This window comes from Oryx dammah, unplaced genomic scaffold, assembly GCF_014754425.2.
Source record: "Oryx dammah isolate SB20612 unplaced genomic scaffold, SCBI_Odam_1.1 HiC_scaffold_25, whole genome shotgun sequence".
Lineage (NCBI taxonomy): Eukaryota > Metazoa > Chordata > Mammalia > Artiodactyla > Bovidae > Oryx > Oryx dammah.
The window spans coordinates 102,549,314-102,577,133 of NW_024070209.1; the positions used below are offsets into that span (position 1 = coordinate 102,549,314).

At 68.5% G+C, this 27,820-nt stretch overlaps 1 protein-coding gene across 1 annotated transcript; it reads left to right on the forward strand.

The window, feature by feature from the left end:
• Positions 1-6: 6 nt before the first annotated feature.
• On the forward strand, positions 7-27,589 carry GPSM1 (G protein signaling modulator 1). The gene is made up of 14 exons (XM_040225519.1): positions 7-87; positions 7,248-7,469; positions 8,223-8,358; positions 9,003-9,145; positions 9,362-9,485; positions 9,674-9,789; positions 10,369-10,524; positions 11,363-11,471; positions 12,506-12,629; positions 18,395-18,465; positions 19,176-19,355; positions 24,479-24,635; positions 24,918-25,126; positions 26,153-27,589. The coding sequence occupies exons 1-14, from the start codon at positions 23-25 to the stop codon at positions 26,357-26,359; spliced, it is 2,019 nt and encodes a 672-aa protein (XP_040081453.1). The 5' UTR covers positions 7-22; the 3' UTR covers positions 26,360-27,589.
• Positions 27,590-27,820: the final 231 nt, after the last annotated feature.

Consider the following 27,820-nt stretch of genomic DNA (forward strand, 5'->3'; position numbering starts at 1 on the left):
GGCCCTTGGCTCCCCCGGCCCCATGGCGGGCCCGGCGCCTCCCGCCGCCGACGAGCTGCCCGGCCCGGCCCGGCGCCTCTACTCCAGGTGGGCTGGGCGGGCGGCGGGGACGCGCGGGGACCGGGCGGCGGGGGCCGTGGACGCAGGAGGCGCGAGTGGCCGGCCCGGAACAAAGGCGGCGGCGGCGGCGGCGGCGGGCGCGCAACGTGGCGGGGATGCCCCTCCCAGCTGGCCGGCGGGGGTAGGGGGACGCGGGGTGCCGAAGGAGGGTGTCGGGGTCGGGGTGCCCCAGGGTGGAGGAAGGGGAGTCCTAGGGTGGGGGCGCTGGGCCTGCCACTGACCACCCCCTGGAAACCGGCAAGGGAGGGGCGTCTAGGGGGTGGGCAAGATGGGCCCTTCTTGCCACAGTGTCCAGGGCTGGGAGAGGGGCCCCTTCTCCAGCCCTGCCCTGCCAGCAGCTGGCCTCTAGAACAGCAGGTGTGTGGTGGGGGCTGCCAGGACTTCCCTCCCCAGCCTGGCACCTCCTTCCCACTGCCACAGCACTTGTGGGGAGGGGACCACGGGTGTGTCATGGGTGGGGCCCATCACCCCCCCCCCACCCACCCACCAGATGCCCCTGCTTCAGCAGATTGCAGCTGGGCTGAGGTTACAGAGCCAGGCAGCTGGGTGGGTGTGTGCCTGCTTGAAAAGGCGCCTGCCTGGGGCGGGTTCCTGGGTGATGCCAGTGGTCCGGGCCCTGCGCCCTGTGCCCTGTGCCCGTCGGGGATGACGGCGTGGCCCTGCCCCTGGGCCGCATGCCTGCTTGGTGACTCCCCGCTGGTCAAGGGCGTACTACAGGTGATGCCCTGGGCCTGACCTGGGTGGGGAGGGCACAGGTCTCTGAGGGCTTGCCTTCATGTGCAGGTGTCTGGCAGAGCGGGCTGGCACGAGTGCTGAGCAGGGCCTGCTTCCTGGCTGCAGCTCCCGGAGGCAGGCCTGGCTCCTCATGGTCTGGACAGGCCCCCGCCTTGGAGTGACCTCATCCAGTTCCCCCAGCCATCCTTAAGATCTGGGGGGCTTCTGAGTCTTCAAGGGGCCTAGCATGGGCTACAAGGATTCTCCAGCCCAGCCGAAAACCTCCGCTGGGTGCCCCACCGCCCCTCTGTCACCCCCCCACACACACCCTGACCTGTGGAATGAGGCCCTGGTGGCCCCTCCCACCTCTGTCTGGTCTGTGCTGCTGGCTGGAGACACAGCCCCCATTGTGTGGTCTTGGGATGGAGCTCTGAGCCCCCGGCCTGACTCCCGGGCCCCACGCAGAGGGAGGAGCGTGCCAGTGGGTTTACTGGCAGCTGACCCCGGAGGCCTGTCCTTGAGGACTCCTGCACGGCAACCCCCCCAACCCCCTGCCCCTCTGTGGGCCTTGTCTGCCCAGGGTGGAGGCCACGTTCTGGAAGAATGGCAGGCGTTGATCTGGCTGTGCGTGTGTGTGCAGGGGAGCTGTGGGTGGAGGGGGCCCCTGGGCGCTTTAGCCTTGGGAGACCCTGCGCGGTGGAGTGTGTGGTCCACGTTGTGCTAGCCTCCCCCCAGGCTTGACCTGGGAGCCTGATGTGTGGGTGGGTACAAGCACAAGGACCAGTGGCCTGGGGGAGCCGTCTGTGGGCAGGGCAGCAGAGCTCAAAGCGAACACCCAAGAGGCCCCCGGGTCCTGCCTGGATTTCTTGCAGGCTGAGCCCTGGGTGGAGGTTGGGGGGGCACACCTGGCGAGCTCATGGGCAGGAGCCTGCTTTCAGGGCCCGTGAGGAGGCCCGTGGGGATGGGGGTCGGACCTGAGCGTGGCTGGGTACGCGCAGGGTCCTTTCTGCTCGGAACTAGCTTCCAGAGGCTGCCATAAAGCTGTCCCCTTGGAGCCTGAGTGTCCAGGGAGCCCCGCTGTGGTGTGGGAGCCCAGGGCTGCCCGCAGCCCGGCGCGTGGATGCCCCACAGACAGGAGCCATTGGGTCTGAGCACTCCACGGGTGGCTGTCCCAGAAACCCCAGCGTGTGGGGGGCTCCCTGGGGCCAGGTCGGTCTCCTCTGCCTTGTCCCCACCCCGGCCCCCGCAACCTGGTGGCTCCCCTTCCCACACCAACATTCCTGCCTGGGGAGATGAGTTCGGTTCTTACAAAGTGGGTCCTGGATTTGGGCTTCACACTGGCACTGAGAGGGGCCTGAGCGTGAGTGTGTCCATGAGCCCACCATGTCCTGCGGGGGCCTTGGAGAGGGGACCAGGTCAGGTAGGCAGAAGTGGGTGGGGTCTCACCGGAGCGATTAACACTGAGAACCCTGGTGCACTGCCCCCGGGCCTGGTTCCCCGGGGCAGAGGTGTGGGGCGGAGGGCCCGGGGGAATGGGCGGGTAGCCAAGAAGCCCCCCCAGTGGGGGAGCCGTGGGCCGTCCTTGTTCTGAACTCCTGCCTTCTGTAAGCCAGCGCTCCAGGCAGGGGCTGGGAGAGGAGACTGGGGTAAGGGGCTCATTCGAGGTGCCCCCACCAGCAGGTTCCTGGATGGGGACTCCATGCCACTGGGCTCCCTGGACGCGCGACCCTCAGGCGCTTTCTGAAGCTGGTGACAGACACGCTTCTCCCCTTCAGCGCTTCCTGCCTCCACCAGGCTGCCTGTCCCTGCTGTTCTGAGATCATCCCCAAGACTGAAGGGGAGTCAGTGTGGCTGCATTCTGGGGACGGCAGGATGGGGTGAGCGGGGGCCCTGGGGCGGCTGCCCAGGCACCTAGAGTGTGGGTGACAGCCTTGGACAGGAATGACTGCCTTTAGCAGAGAGGGGTCCATGGGGACCCAGCCCCCTCCCCCCCCCGTGAGCCTGTCTGGGGAGACAGGTAGGTGGGGGCCTGTGTGGGCAGAGGGCAGGGCAGTAGGGGCCAGGGCTGATGGCTACTCTCGGACGCCGAGGACGGGTGGGAGGGGTACCGGGGGTGACGTGGTGGCCAGAGCAGCCAGGTCGGCTGCTGGGCGGTCAATAAGCACTTCATTAACTGGTGAGCCAGTGGGCAGGTGGCGGGAGCTTGGCAGACGGTGCCCTGCCTCCTGGCCACTGTGGTCTGGCTGCTGGGAAGGCTGACCCTGGTCAGCCACTTTGAAGGAGAGATGTTCCGGGCTGCACTGGTGCTGGAGAGCGGATCTCACAGGTGGACGTGGCCCGGCTAGGGCAGGCAATGTGGTCCCTGAGGCCTCTGGGCCCAGTCTCAATGTGGGCCCTCTGAGGCCGTGGGCCCAGTCTCTCCCTAGGCTGTGGGGGACTGTCGGTTAACAGTTAGGCACCCGTTTAGCCCACGTGGCAAATCCCAGGTGTACGGGCTGCCCCTCTCTGGGTTTGAGGGGTGAGGCTGGTGAAGGGGGTACTGAGACCACAGTCCTGGGCCCTAAAAGCCCTGGCCGGTCTGGCCCAGAGCCCCAGGGAGCCCCTGTCTCGTGCCCCAACAGCCTCTGGGTGGACAGGCCTGCTGGGGCCCCTGCTGTCCTGCAGCGTGGTGTCCTGGGCAGTGGACAGGGACAGGCCGGCCGGCTCGACAGGCCAATACTGAAGCGGTGGCCTCGGGGTGCCACAGCTCTAGCGCGTCCCCAGTGGACACGGTTCCCACAGATACCTCCAGGCCTGCGGAGGTGGTGTGGAGATCAGACTTCCAGAACCTTCTTCACTGAGTGAGGAAGTGGGCCTGGCCAGGCTGGGCCGTCTCGCGGGGGAGGGGAGAGGATGGCCTGCGTGCTGGTGTTGCAGGGCTGCTGCCCCGGGAGGCGGAGGAAGGACCTGGGGTTGACATGAGGGTGCAGAGTCTGGGGGTTAAGCTTATCGGTAGGAGCTGGGCAAGGAGGAGATGGTCCAGGCCCTGTCCTGCCCCTCAGCTGAGCTGTCCCGGGGGTGGACAGAGGCCTCAGGGCCTGGAGGCGGGTGCCCTGTCCTGGACCCCCTGAGAAGCAGGGCCCGGTGTGGATGGGGGTGCGGCTGGCCTCGGTCCTCATCCTCACACCCTTGATCTGCCCACCCAGCGCCCTCCCAGATACCACTGCCCCGGCCAGAGCAGCAGCGTCTGCCGACCCTGATAAGCTGATGCTGGCCTGGATCAGTATCCCGGGCGGCTTTGCCCCAGGCCTCCCACCGCCCCCCTCGCCATTCTGTCTCTGCTCAGACCCAGGTGGTCTTGGGGGTCAGGGCCCACCCTGGCTCTCACTACCCCTGAGCCCAGCCTCTCCCTCCCTGTCCCGAGTTCCCTGCTGCAGCCTCGCTGGGCCTCCTCCCTGGCCGAGGCCCGTGATTGAGACAGGCGAGCGACCTGGCAGGAGGGGCTGCCCACAGGGCCGGGGGGGGCAGTGGGCGGACAGAGTGCCCAGCACGGGTGGGCCACTGAAGTGCCCCGAGGGGCCTTGGGCTTCTCCCCGCTGCTTTGCCAGACCGAGCCCCGGGGCTGGGCTTCAGCACTGAGCACCCCCCACCACCGCTGCTCCTCCAGAGGCTCTGCCCTTTGCCCAGAGAGGGTCACTCTAGCCTCCTTATCAGCCACAGCGCTGGAGGAGCTGGGAGCAGGCTGGGCTGCGAAGGCCGCCCAGGGGCCGGCGGGTTTCGGGAAAGGCGCTGGGGTGGCTGGAGGGTGTCTGCTCATCTCAAGGCCCCAGCCCTGGGTTCCTCCAGGCCCTGCCCCCAGGTGACACTCGAGGCCTGGAGCTCACTCGATGGTCAGGCACTGGTCACCCAGCAGCGTCCCGGAGGCTTGGGGGACTAACAGGGTGACTTGGACCGTTGACCCTGCTGCAGGCCAGGCTGGGCACAGGGGCGGGCATGGCAGGGGTCCAGGAGGACGGGGCGGGGCCAGGTGAAGACCCCGCCCATCCCAGCTCTGGGGGCGGGGATGGGGGGCCACTTGCACTGGGTCCTTGCTGCTCCCACAAACCGACCAGGTGCTCCAGGCTCCTTTGTGCTGTGTGGCCGGGTTCTGGCCCCGAACCGGCCACAGGGCTGGGGGGCAGTAAGAGTCTGGGGGCGGGGGGTGCTGGTGCTGTGCTCCCCTTGCCGGCTGTGTGCCAGCCCCTGAGGGGAGCGTGTGGACAGGCTCCCTCGGGGCTCCTGCCCGCCCGCCCTGCTGACGGTGCTGATCTCAGCTCTGAGCCGCCCTTGATCCTCTGATCCGCCACAGGCCCTGGGAGGCTGTAGAGAACCTGCCAGAGACCTGGGGGGGTCCGTGGGAGCCCGCTGCCCGGGGGCGTGGGTGGAGGGCGGGCAGGGGACCCCACGGCTGTCACACAGCCAGGACCAGCCAGTCGGAGAGGAGGTCGGAGCCCCCCGGCATGCCGGCTGCTGCCCCCGAGGGCCCACCTGCGGCCCTGAGCTTGGCTGAAAAGGCCGTGTGCAAGGTGGTGTACGGCGCCCCGCGCCCGCGCCCGCTGCTGCTGCCCGTGGGCCTGGAGCTGTGGCTGTATGTGCAGAAGATGCGAGACCTGCGGGGGAAGAGGTGTGGCGGGCAGGCGGGCGGGCGGGCACCTGCAGGGGCGGGGGCGGGGCTCCCGGGACCCCCCTGCCTGGCGCCTCCCCAGGAGGAGGCCTCCCCCCATTGGCGGTCCTGGAGATGGCCACACACCCTGGCATCGCACCCCTGTGCCCTTGACGTCTAGGCCCAGGGCCCTGCCCGCTCCAGAAACCTCTGAGCCACTGCTGCCACGTGCCTGGGCAGGGAGGGGGCGGCTCCTGTGATCAGATCAGGGTCAGTGCCCGCGGGGCTCCGGAAACGCCCACGTTTTAGACCCTGAGTCCCTGGGAAGGAGAGGGCAGCTGGCCATGTGGCAAGCAGCTGGGCAGGGATGAGCAGGCCTTAATTAAGGAGCCCCATGCATGGCCCTGGCGGTGGGGGTGCTGCTGCCCGTGGGCAGTGACGTGGCGTCTGGAGGGCAGGGTGCTCGGTGAGGCGGGTGTGTTGTTAGCGGGACACGCTGACTGGTCTGACGGCCGGGTCTCAAGGCCGGGTCCCTGACCTCCAGCTCTCAGAGGCTGCAGGGCTCTGGTTGAGTCTCGGGAAGGTTGGGAGAGGGCGAGGTCCCCAGGCGCAGGCGCTGCACCCTCCAGGAGGAGAGGATCAGTGACCCGGACGTGGGGGGGTCCCGGGGAATGCCTCGAGCCTGTGGGGTGCAGGGCACAGGGCTCGGCTTCTCTGGGGGTTCGCAACTGCGTCCCAGCCTGTTCTCGAGGTGTAACCTGGTTTTCTCAATGACCCAGGGGCTGCACGAATGGGCACTGTGATCTGCCTCAGAGGGGCCTTTGGATAGGGCGGGTGAGAAGCTCTGGCCTAGAAAACGTTGCCTGTTTCTTAGGGAAATACGTTGACTCCCCCGGTTAACTCCTGGTCGTTGCTTAGTCCTAACAAGGTGGGAATGAGTTTGGGGTTGCAGCGGGCCGTTTGGCGAGCACACTTTGTTACTCTTCCATGAGCTCTGGCGACACGTGAAGGCAGTGGGAGTAAGGGGATGGGGACGGGGTCTTGAGCCACCTCCCACCTTTCCGAGGCGCACTTCTGCAGGCTGTCTTAGTGGGGTGGGGCGGCAGGAGCCCCCGCCCTCTGTTTAGGCCCCCGCCAAGACTCCTTCTGTGCCTGCCACCCCTCTGTCCCCCTCTGTCCCCAGGGCAGGACATCGGCTCAGATGCAGCCTTGGCCCCAGAGGTCAGGAGGCTGGCACAGGGACAGCCTAGTTCCCTTCAAGAGCTTGGAGGTTGAGCCCCACCACTCTAGGACACAGGACAGGGAAGGGGCTGGTATCGGCTTTCACCGATGTGGCCCTGACCGTCTCGTGACCCCGTGAGCCTCCTGTCCTCAGCGGGCATCAGGGCCCGCCCCAGGCCACTGTGGTCCCTCTGGAGGGTGGCGGGTGGTGCCTGGCCCAGGGGCAGCCCCTCTGCCCAGCGGCCAGGAGCCGGGGCGGAGGCTGTGTCCTCCAGTTGCAGGGGTGGCTGCAGCTGCACTCATGCCTTCGCCCGGCAGTTGGGGTCCCGGGCTTGGGGACGGGGGCGGGTGGGGACGGACAGTGAGGCTCTGGCATGGTGAGCCAGACAGCGTGCGGGCCTGGGGGATGGGCTCGCTGCCCGACCCAGAGCTGCCCTCTGTGCGTTCATCCAAAGGGAGCCGGGCTCCAGCCGTCCGGGGGGAGCCCCGCGGTGGCGAGGAGGAGCCAGGGCCCCAGGCCTGATGGCGTTAACGGGCCCGCTGAGACCCCTGACCCGTCCTCTCTGCCCAGGATGGAGGCCTCGTGCCTAGAGCTGGCCCTGGAGGGTGAGCGGCTGTGCAAGGCGGGCGACTTCAAGGCGGGCGTGGCCTTCTTTGAGGCCGCCGTGCAGGTCGGCACCGAGGACCTGAAGACGCTGAGTGCCATCTACAGCCAGCTGGGCAACGCCTACTTCTACCTGAAGGAGTACGCGCGGGCGCTGGAGTACCACAAGCACGATTTGCTGCTGGCCCGGTGAGCGGCCCGACCCCGCCCGCCCCGCGCCGAGCGGCCTGCCCCGGGGCCCGCCCCGCGCCACCGCGGACCCCGCCCGTTCAGCCCCTGGCCCTACCCCCGGCCAGCTCCACCGCGGACCCCGCGCATTCAGCCCCCGCCCCGCCCCCGGCCCGCGCCGAGCGGCCTGCCCCGCCCACTCAGGCCCCGCCCCCGGCCAGCGCCACCGCGGACCCCGCCCACTCAGGCCCCGCCCCCCCGCGCCACCGCGGACCCCCGCCCATTCAGTCCCCTGCCCCGCCCTCCCTCCCACACGCCCCCCTTTCCCAAGGTCTCCAGTCTCTTCTGGCCTCCAGAGCTTCCCTCCGCCTGCTGACCCTCCCTGTCCACTCCCAACCGCAGCCCCCAGACCTCCCAGGCAGAGCCGGGCTTCTCGGTTCCGAGCACCTTGGCCACAGGCCTCCCCCTCCAGCCCTGAGCCGTGCTCTCGGGACCAGCCAGCGGGGGTGCCCGTGTGCGCTGCCAGAGCTGCCACAGGGTGAATTCCCATCGCGAGGCTCCCGGCGTTCCCGGCCTTGAAACTGGGCTTCACCAGGGCGTCCCAGAGACCCAACCTGGCTGAGGGGCGATCCTGGGCTGGGCCCACCCGCCTCGGGAGCCCTGCCCAGCACCATCCCAGGGACTGTAGGGCGACCCCCGGTCCTCAGAGGCCCTCACCAGGTCTGTGCTGGGCTCAGTCCCCGGTTCGGCCCCTCACTCCTTTCTGCCCTCCAGGACCATCGGTGACCGCATGGGGGAGGCCAAGGCCAGTGGGAACCTGGGCAACACGCTCAAGGTGCTGGGCCGCTTTGATGAGGCCGTCGTCTGCTGCCAGCGGCACCTGGACATCGCCCAGGAACAGGGGGACAAGGTGGGCAGGCGGCGCTGGCCGGGCGCCCCGGCTGGGACTGGGCCCCGGAGGACACCACCCAGGGCCCCAGGCGCCCCGCCTGGGAGGAAGACAGGGAATGGTCCCTGTTCAGAAACAAGGGCGCTTCTGGCTCACGTGGAGGCCATGGGGCTAAGTCCTGGGCCCCCGTCTTCCATGTCTGCTCCCCTCTCACCGACCTCCCCGTTGGGCCAGGGGGCGGTGGGGGTGGAGGTGGCTCTGGGAGGAAGCCTGGGCAGAGAGGCTCTGCTGGGCCCCTGACGGCTGCTCAGTGTCCTCCCGGTGACCTTGTGGGGTCAGCGTCCCTGCCTCTGTACAGATGACGTCACTGCCGGGGGAGGGCTCCAGCGCGGAGAGGTCACCGACTCGGCCCGGTCCCCCTTGGAGGTGGCAGAGCTGGAGTCCTTATCCGGGGTGTTAGAGGGGTGACCTGGGAGGGACAGACCCCTCCTCACGACCCCTACCTTAGTGTCTGGACAAGGTGATGCCCTTGCGGTCATAGCCCCAGGGGCAGGGGGCACCACGAACCAGGCTGTGGGAACGCCAGCTCTGCGCGCAGGGTCTGGGCGCCCGGCTCCTTGGGACTGCGGCTTTGGAGGCAGCCCCGGTCTCCGTGTCACCCCCAGGTCGGGGAGGCGAGGGCTCTGTACAACATTGGCAACGTGTACCACGCCAAGGGCAAGCAGCTGTCCTGGAGCGCCGCGCAGGACCCGGGGCACCTGCCGCCTGCTGTCCGCGAGACGCTGCGCCGGGCTTCCGAGTTCTACGAGTAAGCAGAGTGGGCGGGGCCCCGGGTGGCTCCCCTCCCCACAGCACCCACCCCTGGCCTCCTCGGCGCCCGAAAACCAGAGTCCTTGAGCTCAGCACTGAGACGCCCCCATTAGGGGGCATGACTCCTGGGGGCCACGGGCTCAGCATCCTCTGGCCTGGGCGGGCGGCAGGGCGTTACTGGCGGGGATATGGCTCACATGTGCTCGGCCTCCAGGAGGAACCTGTCCCTGGTGAAGGAGCTGGGTGACCGGGCGGCCCAGGGCAGGGCCTACGGCAACCTGGGCAACACCCACTACCTGCTGGGGAGCTTCACGGAGGCCACAACCTTCCACAAGGAGGTGAGTGGGGCGGCGGGGCTGCCCCCGGCCCCCTTGCTCTGTCTGGGCTGGGTGCCGGGGCTCCTGGGCTGCATCCTGGGCGCGCGGATGTTGGGCTGGTTATGCTGGGTAGGGGGGCAGCGCCTGCCAACAGCAGCAGGTCCCGGGCTGCCCCGTGACCACCCCAGGCCTTGTGTCTGTGTCCTCAGCGCCTGGCCATCGCTAAGGAATTTGGAGACAAAGCAGCAGAGAGGAGAGCCTACAGCAACCTGGGCAATGCCCACATCTTCCTGGGGCGCTTTGACGTGGCCGCCGAGTACTACAAGTAGGCAGCCCCCCACCGCCCGGCCAGGGAGAGGGTGGGCTGGGGAGGACACGGGCAAGGGCGCCTGGACAGCAGGCCAGGGAGGCGCCCTCACCCCCACCCCCCGCCCCAAGGCCTGCCCCCCTGGTCCCCCCCAAGGGCCGCCGGCTCGGGGCCCCCCCCCCCCCAGGGCCTACCCTCCCCGGCCTCCCCCAGGGCCTGCCCGCCTGGCCCCCCTCAACGCCTGCCCGCCCAGCCAGTGGGCCCTAGGAGGGCGTGGGCGAGGGCGCCTGGACACCAGGCCAGAGAGGCACCCCCACCCACCCACCCCCTGCCACAAAGCCTGCCCGCCCAACCTCCCTGGGGCCATGGGTTGAGGGGGGCAGTGCTCTGTGTTGCCCCACAGGGGCAACTGGTGGAGCCCAGAGAGGCCCCCCTGGGATCCTGGGGCTGGATCCGCGACCCCCCCACCCCTGTCTACCCCTTGGAAGGGGGCTTGGGGAGCGCAAGCAATTCCCCGGCCCCCGGTGGAGGGAATCCTAGAACCCCCCTCCCTTCCTGGGTGACCCCCTGCTGCCCTGCGCCGCCCCCCTTCCACAGGAAGACGCTGCAGCTGTCCCGGCAGCTCAAGGACCAGGCGGTGGAGGCGCAGGCCTGCTACAGCCTGGGCAACACGTACACGCTGCTGCAGGACTACGAGCGCGCGGCGGAGTACCACCTCCGGCACCTGCTCATCGCCCAGGAGCTGGCCGACAGGTGTGCGGCGGGGACGCGGGTGGCACAGGCTCGTGGGGGGCTCCGACCGCCCCCTCGGGCCCCAGGCTGACCACAGCAGCCTGTTGGCTCGCTGGTCTGGGTCTGAGCCCCACTCTGCCTCCGACCACCAGGGGACCCACCCCCCTGGGGCTCAGCCTTCTTCCATAGGTCAGCCGCGCTGCCCACCGGGAGGGACTGGGGAGACCCCTGGGCACTGGGCCGGCTGGGCCCCCGTCCCTGGCCCGTTGCCCCCTTGAACAACACTCGCTCCCCTCCCTCCTCCCTCTTTCCACACCTGTGTGCGGAGAGACAGACCGACTGACAAGACCCCTAAGCTCACAGCCGCTCGTGCAGGTCTTGGGGGTGCGTAGCGGCTACAGCAAGAAAGCTCGGAGTCCACAGGCCAGAGCCCCTCGTGGCTGGAGGAGAGGAGGGGTCTTCCAAAAAGCCGCCCTGCCAGGAGGCTTCACAAGGGGCCATGGTTTTTCTTTTGGGTGACGATGTCTTGGAAATAGTCCGAGGTGAGGGCTGTAGATTGTAAATGTACATAGAGCCGCTGAATTGTGTACTTTACGGAGGTTGAGGTTATATTACTTTTACCTCAATTTAAAAATTAATGAGCCAAGGAAATGAAGTCACTGCCGCCACCAGGGTGAGAGCCTCACCGGCCACCTGGGGATGGTCAAGGCCGCACCTGGACCACCCCCCCCCATCCTTCACCACCTCCCATGGTGAGGGGCTTGACCACCTGGAGGCTGGGGGCTCGGGACGGTGGGACTGAGTGGGCAGGCTGGCAGGCCTGGTGGGCAGATATGGACTCAGTTTCCCTCCCTGGCAGAGTGGGCGAGGGCCGGGCGTGCTGGAGCCTGGGGAATGCCTACGTATCCATGGGGAGCCCAGCCCAGGCCCTGACCTTTGCTAAGAAGCACCTGGAGATCTCCCAGGAGGTGAGCCGGGCCTGCCCTGCCCTCAGCCCCCGAGCCTGCCCTTCACCAGCGTTGGAGCCCTCCCCTGGCCCGTCCTGGCGTTGCCTGCAGACATCTGGGCCATGTGCCTCTGTGTGCCCTGAACTTTTCCCTGGCGGTCGCCATCTCCTGCGAAGGGGCCCCGCCACTCCGTGACTTCAAGGGCCTAGTGGCCCCTCCTTTCCTGCAGCCAGACGGTCGGGAGGGGGCAGCAGGGGCCCATTCTCGCCCCTCCACGTGTTAGTGTTGCCTTTGGAAAGCCACCCTCCGCTGCTCCTGTCCTTGACGGAGCTGTACCAGGCTGGGCCTTGGCATGCCTGCGCCCGACACCCGAGTAGAAATAACCTGCCAGGGGCAGTCCTGGGCGTGAAGGCACAGCCACTCCGCGGGCAGGGTCTTCCCCTGGGACTGCTCAACCAGGCACCTTCCTAGGGAAGTGGGCCTGTCCACCCAGGCCGTCCCACCGTGGCCAGGGTCGCCCCTGGGTTGGTGGGCATGGGTGGACCCTGGCTCCCGGCTGGCCCTGCCTCGCCTCACCCCTCCGGGTCCTTGGCCCCCACCCCTCCCCTGGGAAGCAGCCCCAGGTGCAGAGCCAGGTCCCCTCCCTCCCCGGTGCTGCCCAAACCCACCACCGCCCCAGTCCAGGGGCGGGCAAGGCCCTTAGGTGTCCAGGAGGTGGGGGGCGGGCAGGGGAGCTTGGGTCAGGGGAGGGCCTGGCTGGGGGGCCCCTGGAGCTGCACTCGGGTCCCCCGCCCGCCCTTCCTACGTCCTGCTCGTGGGTAAGCACGAGGCCTCCCTGCCACGAGGGTGCTCGCCAGGGCTCCCGGGGATGTGGGGCTGAGAAAGGCCACCTGCCCACGGGAGGGCTCCACGTGGCACGGCTGGACTGGGCTGTGGGGGGCTGTACGCACCCTGGAAGACCGCCCCTCTGGGCGTGGTGGGGCCCGGTGCCCTTGGAGCCCCGGGGCGGTGGCGGTCCTGTGGGGGCCTGCTGACCCGGCCCCCCCTGGCTGCAGATCGGGGACCGCAGCGGGGAGCTCACGGCCCGCATGAACGTGGCGCAGCTGCAGCTGGCTCTGGGCCGGCTGGCCAGCCCGGCGGCCGCGGAGAAGCCAGACCTGGCCGGCTATGAGGCCCAAGGTGAGTTACGGGCCGGAGCGGGAGGTCCCACGGCCCCCGCCCCAGGCCCTGGCCTCAGCTCGGGTGCAGGGGGCCTGGGAGGCAGGGGTTGGCAGCTGGGCCGCCAGCAGTCGGTGGGCACTGGCTCACGCTGGGGGCTCGGTGGGCTCTGCCCCCAGACTGGAGAACGTTTAGCGGAGCTGCCAGGTTGGCGACGGGGTCCCTCAGAAGGTGTTGAGCCCCTGTCCCCGGGGCGTCAGCCTCTGAGGCCCATGACCCGCCTGTTCCGGAGCTCACAGTGGGGAGTGGGTGAACGACGGGGTGCCGGGGGCAAGTTGGATCCAGAGATGGAAAGTGGTGACGGACAGATGGGGTCTCTGCGGGGCAAGGGGGCCCGGGGCCGGTCCTTTCTGCCTCTGGGGCAGCGAGGGCCTGGGGTCACCCTGAGTGAGCCCCCCAGGTTTATCACCAGGGCAGGTATGAGGATGGGGAGGGGGGCTTCTCCCTGGCTGCCCCTCTTCTCTGAGACTGAGGAATGCCTCCAGGCAGGGGGCTGGGCCTGGGGGAGGGCTTCTTGTACGGACAGAGTGGGGAGGGGGCTGCTGGAAGGAGGGAGGGGTGCCCAACCAGCCAGAGGCTGGGTGTCAATCAGCTGAGGCCGGCTGATGGCCGCAGAGCCTGTAATCTCACTGGTGGGCTCGCCCTGTGAAGGTCAGCGACACTCCTCCAGGCAGATAGATTAGTAAGTGTGTGTTGGGGGCCAGAGGGCAGGGCGGTCAGGAAGGGGAGGGGGGAGGGGAGAGGCAGGGGGAAGGGTGGCTCTCAAGTTTCCGGGGAGTTGGGCCCCTGGTCCCTCGTGGCTGGGCTCCCTGGGTGCCCGCCTGCCCCGGCCTTTGAAGCTCCCTGGCCCATCTGGCTGCAGTGCTGGGTCTCCGGGGTTCTGGGCTGTAACACTGGGGGGTTTGTGACAGTGGCCAGTCTGGAAGCCGGGGGCACGCTTCGCCCTCTGTGATGGAAGGGAGGCAGCAGAGGCTCTGGGACCCTCCGCCGCCCTCGTTCTGGGGGCGCTGTGGCCGAGTGAGGGTGGGGAGCAGTGTGGCCCCCCTCCCCTCACACCCCCCCCCCACCCCACCCCTGCACGCTGACGTCTGCCCCGCAGGCGAGGTCTCCTGAGGGTGGCAGCTCTGTCCAGGACCCCCTGGCACGCTTGGCCCTACAAAACCGCCTTCTGGGAACCCCAGTGGCGGGTGGGGGCAGGGCCGGGCCCAGCATCTCAAAGGAGTCCCCAGGAGGCGCGGCCCAGTGGCCGTCCGCTCTCCTGGTGTTTTCCTTCTCCGGGCGGGCAGAGGAGAGGGGGCCGCGGGGTGGGGCGGGAACAAGGCGGCCTCTGTCCTCCCCGAGCCTGCTCCTCTGCTCTGCCCCGGGCCAGACCCTTCCCCGCCAGGGCCCCCGGAAGTCTCCTCCCTCCAGGCCGCCAGCTCCTGGCCGCCAGCAGATGCTGGATGAGGCCGTCCTCCTGGGAGGACGGCAGCAGGGCCCAGGCCATTCGGAGGCGGATCAGGGGGCCCGGGGATGCCACTGCTGGAGGCAGGCCAGCACCCTGAGTCTAGGCAGCCCCGGAGGAGACCCCGGGTCCGGTGAGCCTGGGTGGGGGGCGGGGGCCGCGGCAGGCCTGTCCGCAGGAGCAGCATCGTGTGTCCATTGGCTCATTCACCGGTTCATTCCGGGGCGTGCTGAGCGCCGGCGGTGGTCTGGCCCAGGTTCCGGCAGGCTGGGAGACCGTCTTCTGGGAACTGTCTTGGGCACGGGGGGGTGTTGCGGGGGGACAGCTGCAAACCCACAGCTTGGTAGTGGGGGGGGGTTGTAATCAGCCCTGGTGGAGGGGCGTCCTCACAGGAAGAGGGAGACCCTGGCCTGGGTCGGGGGGACCGGCCACAGCCCTTGTGGTGGGCGTGGCCTCGTGACACCCGCGAGGCCTGTGGTGGTGCCGGGCCTGGTGGTCACTGGCCGGCTGGGGCCCAGGCCTCAGGGCCTCTCCTGGGCTTGATGAAGACAGGGGCACAGTGTGCAGCTGCAGGCCCCAGGGCCAGCCGGGTTCAGTCCACGTGACTCTCACGGCCCTCGCTGCCCCCACCCCAGCAAAGAGGTCCCAGAGCCAGTCTGGGTGGGCAGGGCCCCTCCTTGCCGCCGGTGCCCCGGGTTAGGGTCTGTCCTCCCCAGGTGCCTGGTGTGCCCAGCCCTGCCCATCCCAGTAGGGTGCCCGGGGGGCAGGGCGCGCTGGACAGAGTTTCCTGCACCCCCGGCAGCATGGTTGGGGCACAGGATGGGGAAGTCAGTCCCGAGCCCTCTGCGGGACGCCCATCCGCCCCACCGCCCCTGCTTGTGCCTGCCACAGTCCCCTTACCCTCTGGGCCCTGCTCGTGGTGCCCTGGCCCCAGAGCCCCAGGAGTCCCTGGACACCACGCCCAGCCGTTTCTGGAGGCGGGGGTGTACGTTGGTGTCACAACTAAGTGACTGCTTAGGTTGCGGGCTCTGGTCCTGGCTGACCAGGTTACCTCGCTGAGCCACCGTATCTATGTCTGAGAAGCAGGCTGGCTGGTCATCCTGGGAAGGTGGCGGGCGGGGACAAGGGCACGACTCACGTCCTGGGAGGGCCGAAGACCAGCCCTCTGTCCGTCGGCGTTCAGCAAGTGGCCTGCAGCCCACGCAGCCTCCTGCGATGGACAGACCAGGGCCGTGGGCCACGGGCGCCTGCCTGTCCCCGTGTCTGTCTCCTCTCCGGCTCCTCTCAGCCTGGCCTCCAGGGCTCTCCAGGTGAGCCTGCCCTGTCACCCGCCCCACGCAGGCCCCGCCTGTGGCCTGGCAGCCCATCCCGCTCTGGCTCGCCCCCCTGGGGCTCTGCGGCCTTCTCCAGGCTGTTGCCTTGTCTTGGGCGCCCGTGTCCATGGTCCTGGAGGGTGGCTGGGACCTTCTTTGCCAGGGACGGCCCGGAGGGGACAGCGCGTGAAGCTGCAGGTGGCCTCACACAGTAGGCGCTCAGTAAACGCTGGCTACTTGTTCTATTCTTAAAGCACCTGCTACGTGCTGGGTCCTTTCCGAGTCTGAGGGCCGTAGCAGCGATAAAAAGTGACGCGTGCAGAAAGCCAGTCGTGTTACAGGTGCTTTGGGGGCTGGCTAGGGATCTGGGGTGGGGCGGAGGTAGCCGTAAATACAGTAGTAGGTGAGCCACACAGAGGCCACTGTCAGGGCCAGCTCAAGCCTTGTAAGAAAGCCCACAGACAGGGCGGCCTGCCGGCGGACACTTACTTCTCAAGGTTCTGGGGGTTGGGCGTCCAGCAGTGAGGTGTCCACGCAGTGGGGTTCTGTGGGGGGCCTTCTCCTGCAGCGCAGATGGGGTAGGGGTGGAGCTGAGAGTGTGGAGGGGCTGTGCCCCCCGGGGGGCCTCTCTTGTCTGCTGTGAGCCTCAGTCACCCTCACTACCTCCCAGGCCCTGCCACCTGGACCATCGTCTAGGAGTCTGGGGCTTCAGTATATGAAATCTGGGGGACTCAAACCTTCAATCTGTACACGACATTTGAGTGAAGACGTGAAGGAGGGCAGGGAGGGTGCCTGGAGCTCGGGGAGGAACCGCAGCCTGGATGAGGGAACAGCCGTGCAAAGGCCCTGGGGCGGGGGAGGGGGTGGGGGTCTCGTGGACCTTGTATGAGTCCCTGGAACTCTGGGGCTTCTCTCGGGCCCTGGCATGGAGGAGGGACCACGGGGGCAGGGCTGGGAGGGCGGTTCCGGGCGGACTCTGAAGGTGGAGCCGCCAGGAGCAGGGAGTGGACGCAAGGACGGAGCCAGGGGCCCTGGGCTGGGCAGCTAAAAGACCTGTGAGTTGGAACAAGGAGTGTCGAGATGCCTGGTAGGGACAAAAATGAGGGCAAGGGGCTCAAACTGGGTGGCGGTGGGTAGTCCTCGGGAAGTTTTCCAGGCCCGACCCCCGAGTGGGCAGGGCAGGAAGCCAGCCACTGGCGCCTGAATGCCCCCAGTCAGGGCCGGCTCAGCCCTAGGACCGTTGGAAGTGCCGGGTTCAGAATGCGCCGTGCAGACAGAGGGTGCATTTAGCCCGGCCCAGCCGGAGGGCCTTCCGCCCGCCATCCGCATGGGTCATGGGGGGGCCTGCTCTGGAGCCGGGCGCGGCTCAGAGGGGCCGTTGGCGGTGGGGGCCGGGGTGGGACGGGAGCAGCTGTGCGGGGCTGGGGCCCGGTGTCCAGGATGGGGAAGCCGCGTGGGGCCTCGAGGGGGTCCGGCGAGGGCAGCTGAGAGCAGGCCCCGCCGGCTGGGGTGAGTAGGCGCAGTGGGACAGGGGTCCCTCTGGCCCTGTCCACTCCTTGTGTGGGCGTGGTGGGCAGCGGGGGTCTCCTCTTTCTGCTCCTCTCCTTCAGCTGTGGGCCGAGGCTGTGCCCCTCTGGCTCGGGGCCTGGCTGAGGCCCACCAGCCAGCGGCTGTTTTCCGTAGGGGCAACAGCAGGCCTGGCCTGACCAAGGGGGCTGGGCAGCAGGGCTGAGGGCTGGCAGCTGGCCTGGTCCTAGGCCTGCGGACACCTTGGCACGGCTGGTCGGGCTGTGGCGGCCACTCCCTCCCCTGCTCTGGGACGGTGGCCACAGATGCCCCTGCAAGGACCCCTGGCATCACCAGCCCGGCTGGCATGTTTCTTGGCCTTTGGGAAGTGGGGGTGTGGGGGTGGGGGTGGCTTCTTCCACCCCTGGGGGCTAGGGCGGGGAGGAGGGCATGGCAGTCCAGCCACCGCCTCCAGCTGCTTTGGGACGCCTGCCCCATCCTCGTGAGGCTCCGGGCATTCCGTTTGTTCAGTCTGGACTGGTCTGCAAGACTGGCCGCCCGACTCGGCTCCCCTCTGGGTACCATATCTCCCACGGTGGGTGCAAGCGCAGGAGACAGGCCCACGCTTGGGGTTGGGGGTGCCAGGCTGGGGGCTCCCGCCTGCCCCCCCGTGGCCGTGAGCCGTGGCGTGCACGCCTGGCCGCAACGAGGGGCTGGATGGCACAGCCTCTGAGTCCAGCTCCCCTTGCCTTGCCACAGGTGTCCGCAGGGCAGCTCAGCTTCACAGGGAGCCGGGTGCTGTGGGGGTCGGAGGGCAGCCCACCACATCCGTGACTGCGGCTCAGTGGGCATCTGAGACGGCTCCCCTGCACTGGGGGCGGGCAACATGCCGGCCTGCCTGACTGTGGAGGAGGAGGAGGGCGCCCAGCTCCACGGGGTGTTAATAGGTCCAAGGCCAGAGACAGGACCCCCAGGGTGTCCACCAACACCTGAGGCCTTGCTTGCCCCTCGCCCTGTACTTCCTGGGCTTGTCTGGCCCGGCCCTCAGAGGCGAGCTTTCTTGGTCCCCCGGGAGGACCTGGGCTGTCCGCCGTGTGGGCAGGATGGAGGACGTGGGAACCGCAGAGCAGAGGCTGAGGCCCACGGCCGTGCAGACGCAGGAGGGGCATCCTGGGGGAGGGAACAGTGGACACAAAGGCCGGTGGGGAAGAGCCAGGCCCAGAACTCGGTGGGAAGCTGGAGCGCGGGGTTGGGGGCCAGCAAGCCAGACTCCGCCTGGCCCCTGTGCGGTCAGCGCCCTCTGGACACCTAGGTACTTGTCCAGGTGGGGCACAGAGGTCGTGTGGACATTGCGCTGGCCCCCACGTGGGTCAGGAGGTGGGAGCTGTTGGTCCCTAGCCCCCAGGCCGGCTAACCTCGAAGCCTGGGCCTGGTGCCAGCTGATCGGGCCTGCTCTCTTGCAGGAGCCAGACCCAAGAGGACGCAGAGGCTGAGCGCAGAGACCTGGGACCTGCTGAGACTACCCCTGGAGCGGGTGAGTGGGGTCAGGCAGCCAGCCGGGGTGCGTGGGGACCTGTGGCAGCTGAGGGACAGGGTGTGACCAGCCTGGGTGTGTGTGTGTTGAGCTTATAAACGCCCACTGGGACTCCTGCCTGCATCCAGTCCTTGCCAAGGGAGGCCGATGTGCCCTCTGTGGCTCAAGACCCTGCACAGGCCCCACCCCTGCCCAGAGGGGCCCCTGGAGGCCCCATGGCTTCCATGGGCTCCCTTCACCACCCCCTCGGTCCCGCCAGCAAGGCTCGACCCACCCAGGGTCAAGCCGCGGTCCCTAAACATGGCAGGACCCCTGCAGCCTGGCCAGCCCCTGCCCCTGTCTGCTCGCAGGTAGAACAGTGGGCCCTGGTGCTCTGGACCCCCCGGGGAGGGTGCTGTGTGGCCCTGGAGCCGTGGCCTGCCCTCTCGGAGCCTCTGGTTCCCACAGTGGACTGGACGCTGGTCTCCATTACGGACAAGGCTCAGTGCCGCCCACGGTCACCCAGCATTCAGCCCGGGAAGGTGGCGTTTGGTGGGGAGTCTGAGCTCCTGCAGCACCGCCCTGCCTCTCCCTGCCCCCTGGCCATCCGGGCCCCTCGTGTTCTCTTCCCTTGGGCACCTGAGCGCCTCCGCCGGGGTCGGCGACCCTCTGCGCCCCACGCTGGGGAGCGCTGGTTCGAACCACTGGATGCCCAGCCTTCCCCCCTTCAGGAGCAAAATGGAGACAGCCACCACGCGGGGGACTGGCGGGGGCCCAGCAGGGACTTGCTCCCTCTCCCCGTGAGGAGCAGGAAGTACCAGGAAGGGCCCGACGCGGCTGAGAGGAGGCCGCGGGAGGGCGGCCACTCCCCACTGGACAGCGCGGACGTCCGGGTGCAACTGCCTCGCGCGGTAGGTGACCCCTCCCCTGGCGCTGACGGAGCCCCTGGGGGGGCTCCACTGCCCACCCTGACCCACCCGCCTGGAGGCCGGGCCAGGGTCTCTCCAGGGGCTGAGAAGGTCGTGGGTCTTTGCTGACCCCTGGCTCCTGGTGGACACAGGTCCTGCTGAGAGGCCAGGGCACTCAGTGCGGTGTTGACTCACTGGCCGGACAGAAGCCTCACTACAGAGACCACGGGCAGCCCAGGAGGGGTCTGCAGGACAGCTTGGGATGCTGCTCAGGTCCTCGGGCCCGGTCAGCAGCCCCGTCCTGGGGACACAGCGTGCAGAGATGGATGGACAGGGGCCGGGTGGACAGATGGACGGGGATAGACGGGTGATGGGGAGGCAGAGGTGGGGGTGCGGGGGGAGGGGCAGGTATCCCGCTGGGCCTGGGCGCCTAGTTGGCCTCTCCAGGCCTTCGGGGTCTGGTCAGGGTCCAGGAGGCACAGAGGGGCACATGCCCCGAAGCGTGCGGGTTCAGAGGTCAGCCTGGAGCCCTTCCCCCGTGCAGAGCCCCCAGGTCCAAATCTCTGAGAATTAGTCTAAAAATAGTTCCTTCAGGGGTTTAGTCAGCACCTCCCAGCCTCCGCAGGCCCTGGGTGCTGTGTTGGGTATTCTTAGATGCTTTGCACCCATCTTCCCACGCACCTGGGGCGCCCTCCGCTGACCCTACCTCACCCCAGCCCCACTGGACGGCTGGCCGACGGCCACAGTCTGTGTCCGTGGAGTGGGATGAGGGAAGGGCGCGGGGCCGGGGAAGGGGCTGGGACCCCTGCTTGGGGCTCCGTCAGGCCCCAGGTGAGAGGGCCTGCTTGCTGCTGACGCTGCCTGTGGGAAAGGGGCCGGCCCTGGCCCTCCCCTCGGCCCCTGGGGCAAAGACGTTGTCCCCAGCGCAGCAGTGACTTCGGGGTCTGACTAGGTGTGGCTGCATGTGGTCTGAGAGGCCGGAGTATTTGTCCTGGGGCAGGGGTTTGGGAGCAGGGCCGTGTCAGCCCTGAAAGTCGGGTGCATTTTGGAGTAGCCCACCCAGAGAGGGGTGGGCAGGACAGGACCGGGTCGGGGAGCCACGGTGGGCTCTGGAGCAGGAAGGCCTAGCCTGTGCTCATTGCCCCACCGCCTGGCTTCACCCAGAACTGTACGTCCCAGCTGATGGTTGTCCGGGCTGTGAGACGGGGGCTGAGTGGGGGGGCAGAGCCTGCACCCCAGCTGCTTAGCAGCACCCCTGCCCCCGTAGCAGGAAGTGCAGAAACTAGTCTGACTCTTGCGAACCCTTCAGCCACACCCACCTCCCTACACAAAGGCAGTTTTGGAAGGCGTCCCCAAGAGGCACCTGAACCAAAGCCATACACCCCACCCTCCCATGTGGGGGCCCCAGAGCCTTGGGCCCCAAAGGCAGGACCTGAGGAGGTGAGCGCAGGCCGCCCAGTCACAGCCTGGCCGACCTGCCTGTCCACTGGTCCAGCTGCTCCGCGCACCTGCAGTCCGGGGATCCCTTCTGCCAGACAGGTGGCCGCCGAGGGGCAGGGTGTCACGGGTGCCTGTTCACCGCAGCCCTGGAGGGGACCCGAGCCCCCGGGAGGGAAGGAGATGGCCTGAGGGCTTCCAGCGGGGAATGGTGGGCTGGGGTTCTGAGCCAGGGTCAGCCCCTGACACCCCCCGGTGGGGCTGTGTAGAGGAGAAGGTGGGGCTGCAGGCCGAGGCAGTGCCCTTGAAGAAAGATCCCACGACACGAAGTTCAGAGCTTGGCTTCTTGGGCTGGAGGCCCGGACCCCGATAGGCTGAGCCTCGTGTCCAGTAGGCACCCGAAAATAGGCAGCCTTGGAGGGCCAGTCCCTGCGGCAGCTCTGAGCCCTTGGTGGAGGGGGCCGGACAGAGGGGCCCAGGAGGGCGCTCTGCTGTGCCCATCCCGTCCTCACCTCTTCTGCGGGGCTCACGGCTGCCTCCCCAAGAGGCCTTGGGTGGTCGAGCCCAGGCCAGGCGGACACTGACCCCAGAGTCCTCCAAGAGCAGAAAGGGATGCCCCCTAGGGCAGCAGGGGGCCCAGGAGGCTGCTCTGGCTGAGTCTTAGTCTGAGGCTGGGCAGAGATCGAGGTGTCTGCTGCGTGGGGAGGCGACTGTGCAGGGCCCCCCCGAGGCCCAGGACAGGGAAGGGCCCCACCCTCTGTCTCTTCCTCGCGCTGGGCTGGCTCAGGCAGGAAGCAGGGGCTGCGGTCCGCGGGAAGGTGCTCCCGACAAGTCCCACCCCCACCCCGCTGCAGTGACCGCCCGAGGCTCCAAGCTCAGGGAGATCCAACTCTGAGTGTTTACGGAGTGTGTGTGTGCACATGCGTGTGTGTGTGTGCACGTGCGTGCGGCCCATTTCTGAGTGTTTACGGAGAGAGAGAGTGTGCGTGTGTGTTCGTGCGCGCGCGCGCCCCATCTCAGTTTTTACGGAGAGAGAGTGTGTCTGTGTCTGTGTCTGTGTGTGCGTGCAGCGGGGGTGGGCGGGGACGGGGAGGTGCCCTCGCCCTGGGGCCTATTTAAGCATCAGGCTGACAGGGCCGGGTGGGTCTGGGCAGTGAGGCGGCGCTGGGTTCTGCAGGCAGGGCTGCCCAGCAGGGACCCTGGCTTCCTGCCCAGGCTCCACGTGGTCCCGCGCCCCAGTCCACCTGGCGGCCACTGGAGCGGCTGTCGATCCACGTGAGTGTGGGGTCCCCAGCGCGGTTGAGGCTCATGGCCTACGGGAGCTGGACTCAGGTGGCCAAGCATTCCCCGCCTGGGGGCCGGGGTGGGTGGATGGTCAGCCAGTGCAGTTCCCCGGGGGGCCGGCACCGTGGGGCAAGTCCAGGGCATTCGGCCCCCGCCCTCCGCCCTGGGCAGCTGGCCCAGCTGGCCCAGCTGGAGGGGGCCACCCGGGCTGGGGGTGGGGAGGGTTTGCGCCACCAGGGCCGGCTCCTTCCTCCCAGGGAGAAGGTGGGCTGACGCTTCAGCAGGAGGGGCTGGAGTGAGGCTCAAGCAGGCCTGACTCCTGGATAGAAAGACCGAGTTGGGCTAAGGAGAGCGTGGGGGGCGCCCAGGTCTCCAGGTGCGTCCTCTGGGTAGCAGGGCTCTGTCCCGAGGGAAGGGCATGGGCCTCCCCCTCTGCCTGTGGCCTCAGTCCAGCAGTGCCCAGCACAAAAGGCGCCCGCCCTTCACAAGTGCTCCTGGGCTCCGGGGGAGGACAGCTGCCAGGCCCCGGGCTGGTCCCAGCTTCTGGGTTGAGGTGGCTCTGGCGTGACGCCTGGGGAGCCCGGCTTGGGATGGTGCCGTGGAACAGCCGGGAGGGGGGCCCTCTCAGCCCAGCCCTGGCCGAAATGGAGGAGCCTTCAGCAACCTGCCCCTTCCAGGTGCCTCCCTGGAGTCTGAGCTTCAGCCCGTGGGAGGCTGGAGGAGCATTGGGGGCACACGTGTCCAGTGACATGGACCCCCTGGGTCACCCCTCTCCTGGGAGGGGCCTGGCATCGTTCACCCGGGCCGTGGTTCACCTGGGAGACCCCAGCCGGGGCCAGAGGCCAGGCTGGGGGCCAGGAGCACCAGCTGTCCCCTGCGGTGGGGCGGGGCTGTACTCAACGCTCACCCATCAGCCCGGGCCCCCCCCCGGCCTGCAAGCAGAGCTCTGTGCGGAGCCCTCTTCAGTTCACGTTTGGACCCCAGCCCCTGGCCGCTCTCTGCAGGTCCCCAAGGCCCTGACGGGGTGAAGCCAGTCCCCTAGCCAGGGCCCCTCTGGGCCAGTCGGCGTGAGCTGTCCCTTCCCTCCAGGCTCCGAGGGCACCCACAGGAGAGCAGATCCCTGTAAGGCAGAACTCCGAACTGTACCCCCAGCCTTAGCTATGGGCCTGCCCTGATCAAGCAGGGGGTAAGGAAGGGGGTAACCTGAGAGCCTGAGCCTCAGCAAGGTCTCCTCGAGAGCCACCCGCTTGGCTCCTGCCCCGCCCCACCACACCCATGTCGGCCAGTGGAGGCCGACCTGGGCCTGCAGCCCGAGCCCGGGTCTCAGCAGGCTGTGCTCCAGGACTGAACTTCCTCCCCGTGAGAGGGGTGGGCGACGGGCTGTCCAGAGCTCCAGGGGTCCTCCATTTCCAACATGCCCTCCACAGAGTAAACTGAAGCCAGTGGAAGTGGGCTTGCCCAGGCCCCCTGCCAGGTGGCACTCAGCCTGCCTCAGTGCCCTGGCCTCACGCCTGTCCACCTCGTCCCGCCCCCAGCCCAGAGCTGTGGCCCCGGCCCTCCCATCCTGACCCCACCAGGGGGCCGTCTCACCCCAGTGTTGGCGCTCGCCGGTGCACACCGATGCCCACCGTGGGCATCTCCCCCAGGACTCCAGCCTGGCATCCTGGCTCTTGCCCTGCCCCAACAACCCAGAGCAGACCCCGGGCCGCTGCACGCACCCCTTGGCCAATGCTCGGTGGAGGGGGCTCAGGGATGACGGCACCACGCCTCTAGCCTGACCTCAGCCCCAACCCAGGGTCCCGACCCCCACCTGAGCTGTCCTCTGGGCCTGCCCACTGATCGGGGATTTTATAAACGGGTCCAGAGTGTGGCTGGGGTGGAACACACACGCCCTCAGCTCCCCCAGGTCGGGTTCCTTGCCTTTGGGGCTGGCACCTCCTGGGTCACTGGCAGGACCCTGGCACCTGGAGTGTGTGGAGCAGCCATGAAGGCTCCCTGCCTGCCAAGGGGTCTAGTCGCTCACCGACTTGCTTGTCTGTTCGTTTAGTGGATAGTGGTGAGCGCCAGGCTGGGTGCCAGGGCTCCAGAGGCACACAGGCACAGGTGGTGCTCACTGCAGGGGACAGACATGAGTGCCCGGGGGGCCTGGGGCACAGGGAGGCTGCTGGCAGCCAGGTGGTGGTGACCGCCAGTGCGGGGAGGCACACCAATGTCACGTCTGGGGAGGCTGAGGGAGGGAAAGGTGGGGAGAACGGTGCTGGGGGCTCGGGGCGGGCGAGAGAGGAGGGTCCGGACCTTGGTCTGAGCCGAGCAGCCCCCTGGCCATGTCCAGGGGTCCACGCGGGACAGCAGGACCACCCTGTGGCTGGCCTGGAGCCAGCACTGACTGCCCACCCGGCCTGCAGAGCATCCCCCGGGCCCCGTCTTCCGACGAGGAGTGCTTCTTCGACCTGCTGAGCAAGTTCCAGAGCAGCCGCATGGACGACCAGCGCTGCCCCCTGGAGGACAGCCAGCCCGCGGCTGCCGAAGCCACAGCCTCCCCCACCCTGGAGGGTAGGGTCGGTGAGTCGGCCCCCACCCTGCTGCAGGCTCCGAGGGCGGGGCAGGCCAGCTGCAAAGAGTCCCCTGTCACCGGGAGCCCAGGCTGCAGTCCTTGGAAACCTGTCATCCTCCCGTCCCCCGGGACTCGCTGGGTCGTGTAGGGAGTGGGCGTGGGAGGCTGGGCTCTCTGCATTCCCCCCTCCCCGGGGTGGGGGGGGCCGGCAGAGCTGACTGAGAGCAGTGGGGGTCTGGGTTCGGCAGAGGGGTCCCTGCCTCCCCGGCCTGACCTCTGGCGCCTTGCAGCCCAGCCCTCGCTGACGGCCTCCCCACAGACCGAGGAGTTCTTTGACCTCATCGCCAGCTCTCAGAGCCGCCGGCTGGATGACCAGCGCGCCAGCGTGGGCAGCCTGCCCGGCCTGCGCATCACCCACAACAACCTGGGCCACCTGCGTGGTGATGGGGACCCCCAGGAGCCAGGGGACGAGTTCTTCAACATGCTTATCAAGTGCCAGGTGGGCCTGCAGCCCGGGGTCTGCCCCCGCCCCATCTGTGCCCCCTGCCGGGGTTAGCCCAGGCCCCCTCCTGGCTGGGGCCCTGGTCCCTCTGTCTCAGGGTGTTTTGGGGGAGCAGCCCCCCCTGGCTGGCTCAGCCAGTGTTACCAGGTGCCCGTGGGTGCTCAGCCCTGTGGGCCCTTCCTGGGTACCCTGAGAAGGTCACCACGGGCCGGCCCTCCCTTGAGCTCAGGAGTCGAGCTGGAGGGAATCACCAGGCCCCCGGGGTCATGGCCTGGGGTACCCCACCAGCCGTCCACCTCTGGATGGAGAAAACTGAGGGCCAGGCTGTACCTCTGAGTGCGGAGGACACAAGGGGTCCGGCCACCCACGGGTCCAGGCAGGGGTTTGGGAACCCCCAGGGAAGTGGATGGGGAGGGGGCAGCCCCAGCACCCGTCCACATCCACCCATGCAGGAAGCTGGGAAGTTTCCAGATGTGACATTCAATCCCACAGAGGAGAGGACAGCGCCGCCCTGGGCGAGTCCGCGGAGCCTCCAAACCAGCCCCTTCCGAGAACCCCCGAGCACCCCCGCCCACACGCACGCGCGCTCCGGGGACTGCACCGGCTCCCAGCCCTCCTGTGCCAGACCCTGCAGAGAAGCCCTGCTGCCCCCTGGGCCCCCTGACTCCACGGGGCCCTGGGGAGCTCCATGCTGCCCTACCCTGTCCCTGCGGCTCGAGAACACCCCAGGCCTGGGGGCCTCAGGAGCAAACCTGGGAGGCTGCCTGCACAGCCCCATGTCCAGCCTGGCCACACCCCGCGGCTCCCTGCAAGGGCCGTTCTGGGGTCCCGGCTCCCAGGTCTGCCTCCAGAGCTGATGCCCGGGGAGGCCCAAGGTGGCCCGAGCGGCTCTCAGGCTTGAGCGGGCACTGCCACCGGATGGCGGGCCCTGCTCGGAGCGGTCCCTGGGGTGCCTGAGCCCTGGGCCGGGGCCCCGAAGGCTGGGGACGGGAGGTACCAACCTGCGTGTCTGTATCTGCCCAGTCCTCCAGAATCGACGACCAGCGCTGCCCGCCCCCGGACGTGCCGCCCCGGGGCCCCACCATGCCCGACGAGGACTTCTTCAGCCTCATCCAGAGGGTCCAGGCCAAGCGGATGGATGAGCAGCGGGTGGACCTTGCCGGGAGCCCGGAGCAGGAGGTGGGCGGGCCCCCGGAGCCCCGGCAGCAGTGCCAGCCCGGTGCCAGCTAAGGTGCCCGCAGCCGGGCCTGCCCCCCACCCCCCAGTCCTGGACGGGGCTGGGGTGGGGTGTGCTCACCAACATCCAGGATGCTCACGGCCCCCTCCCCACCAAGAAGCCTCCCTAGGTCGCGGCTGAGGGCAGGCTCTGAGCCATGCGGCCCTGCCCACTGCGCCGGACGCCGGGCACCCAGCCCTCTCTGTGCCCCCTCCCAGGGCAGCAGGCTCGGGCCGGGGCTTGCTCCTGTCCTGCACACGCCCCACGCGGTACGTGGCTTCCCGCAGCCCCGCCCTCGCCCTCGCCCTGTCCCAGGCCGGGCTTCAGCATGTTGGCTCCAAGCCCAGGTGCTGTCCAGATCCTCTCCACTCTCTCCCTGCCCCCTGCCCGGCCAAATGTGAAGCCCTGCTGCCCACCCCCCCCCAACCCCCAGAGGCGTCTCTGAAGCCTCCTCTCTGGGGCCACCAGTGACGGGCATTTCTGTTCTCCGGAAGCTGGCCCCAGTGTGCTGAGCACAGGCATGCTCACCCCAATTCAGCCTCACTCCTGGGGAGGGCCCCCCTCCCAGGCCCTGTTCCCTGCTTCCTGCTGGGGCTGGAGGAGGAGGACACAGGGAGACTTGGAAAGCCTGCAGCCTGAGAGGGCAATGCCCCCACAACGCGGGTCTCTGGGCCCCACCAGGCATGTCATCATGAGCCCACAGGGCCGGGAGGCCTGCCACCTTCCTCAACTCCAAGCCCAGGAGCCCAGGAACTGAGCCGGCCTGGTTCTGGGCATACCAGCTGGCAAAGGTCCACCCCACTGGCCATCAGCAGGGCGGGTGGAGCAGCCAGCCCCCACCCCACCCCGCAGGGCAAATGACATCACCCCCTTCCCCTGCGGGGTGAGCCGCCCTAGGGGTCGGGCAGAAGACAGGCCCCTTGGGAGACCGCCACCATCGCGGGCACGAGGCAGCCCTTCCTCTTGGGTGGCACCCTACCCAGCCCCAGGGTCCTGCTCAGCGAGTGCAAGGAGGCCACTGCACCCCTGCCCCTCCGTACAGCCTGGGGAGCTCAGGGGGCCTCCAGTGAGGTGGGGTGGTGGGTGTGGGGCCGGAGGGCAGGGCTTGACCACCCTCACGCCTGAGCGGAGGTGTGTATTTATTGCTCACACGTGTGTTTGCCATGTTGTCAATGGGTTCTTTCCAGCCCAAGAGGTACATTTGTTCTTGTTTTTCCTGAAAAAATAAAAGTCTGCCAAGTGGATGTCATCTGTCGGGATGAGAGCTGGCGAGGGTCTTTGTCCTCCTGGGGGCCCAGTGGCAGCCTCACCTGGGTCAGCCAACCAGCCCACCCCTGCCATGGGTTCTGTCCCTGTTGTGCCCATCACTGAGGGGCCAGGGCTCAGGGGGGTGAAACGGCAGCCCCAGGGACACACGGCTGGCAAGGACGCTGGGGTTGGAGCCCAGGTGTCTCCGGCCTCTCCTGGGCTGAGCC

Coding starts and splice junctions, on each gene's coding strand:
- GPSM1 (XM_040225519.1), top strand. CDS start 23: ATGGCGGGCCCGGCGCCTCCCGCCGCCGACGAGCTGCCCGGCCCGGCC. Junction 9,146..9,361: donor CGGGCTTCCGAGTTCTACGA/GTAAGCAGAGTG, acceptor CTCGGCCTCCAG/GAGGAACCTGTCCCTGGTGA. Junction 24,636..24,917: donor CACCCTGGAGGGTAGGGTCG/GTGAGTCGGCCC, acceptor GGCGCCTTGCAG/CCCAGCCCTCGCTGACGGCC.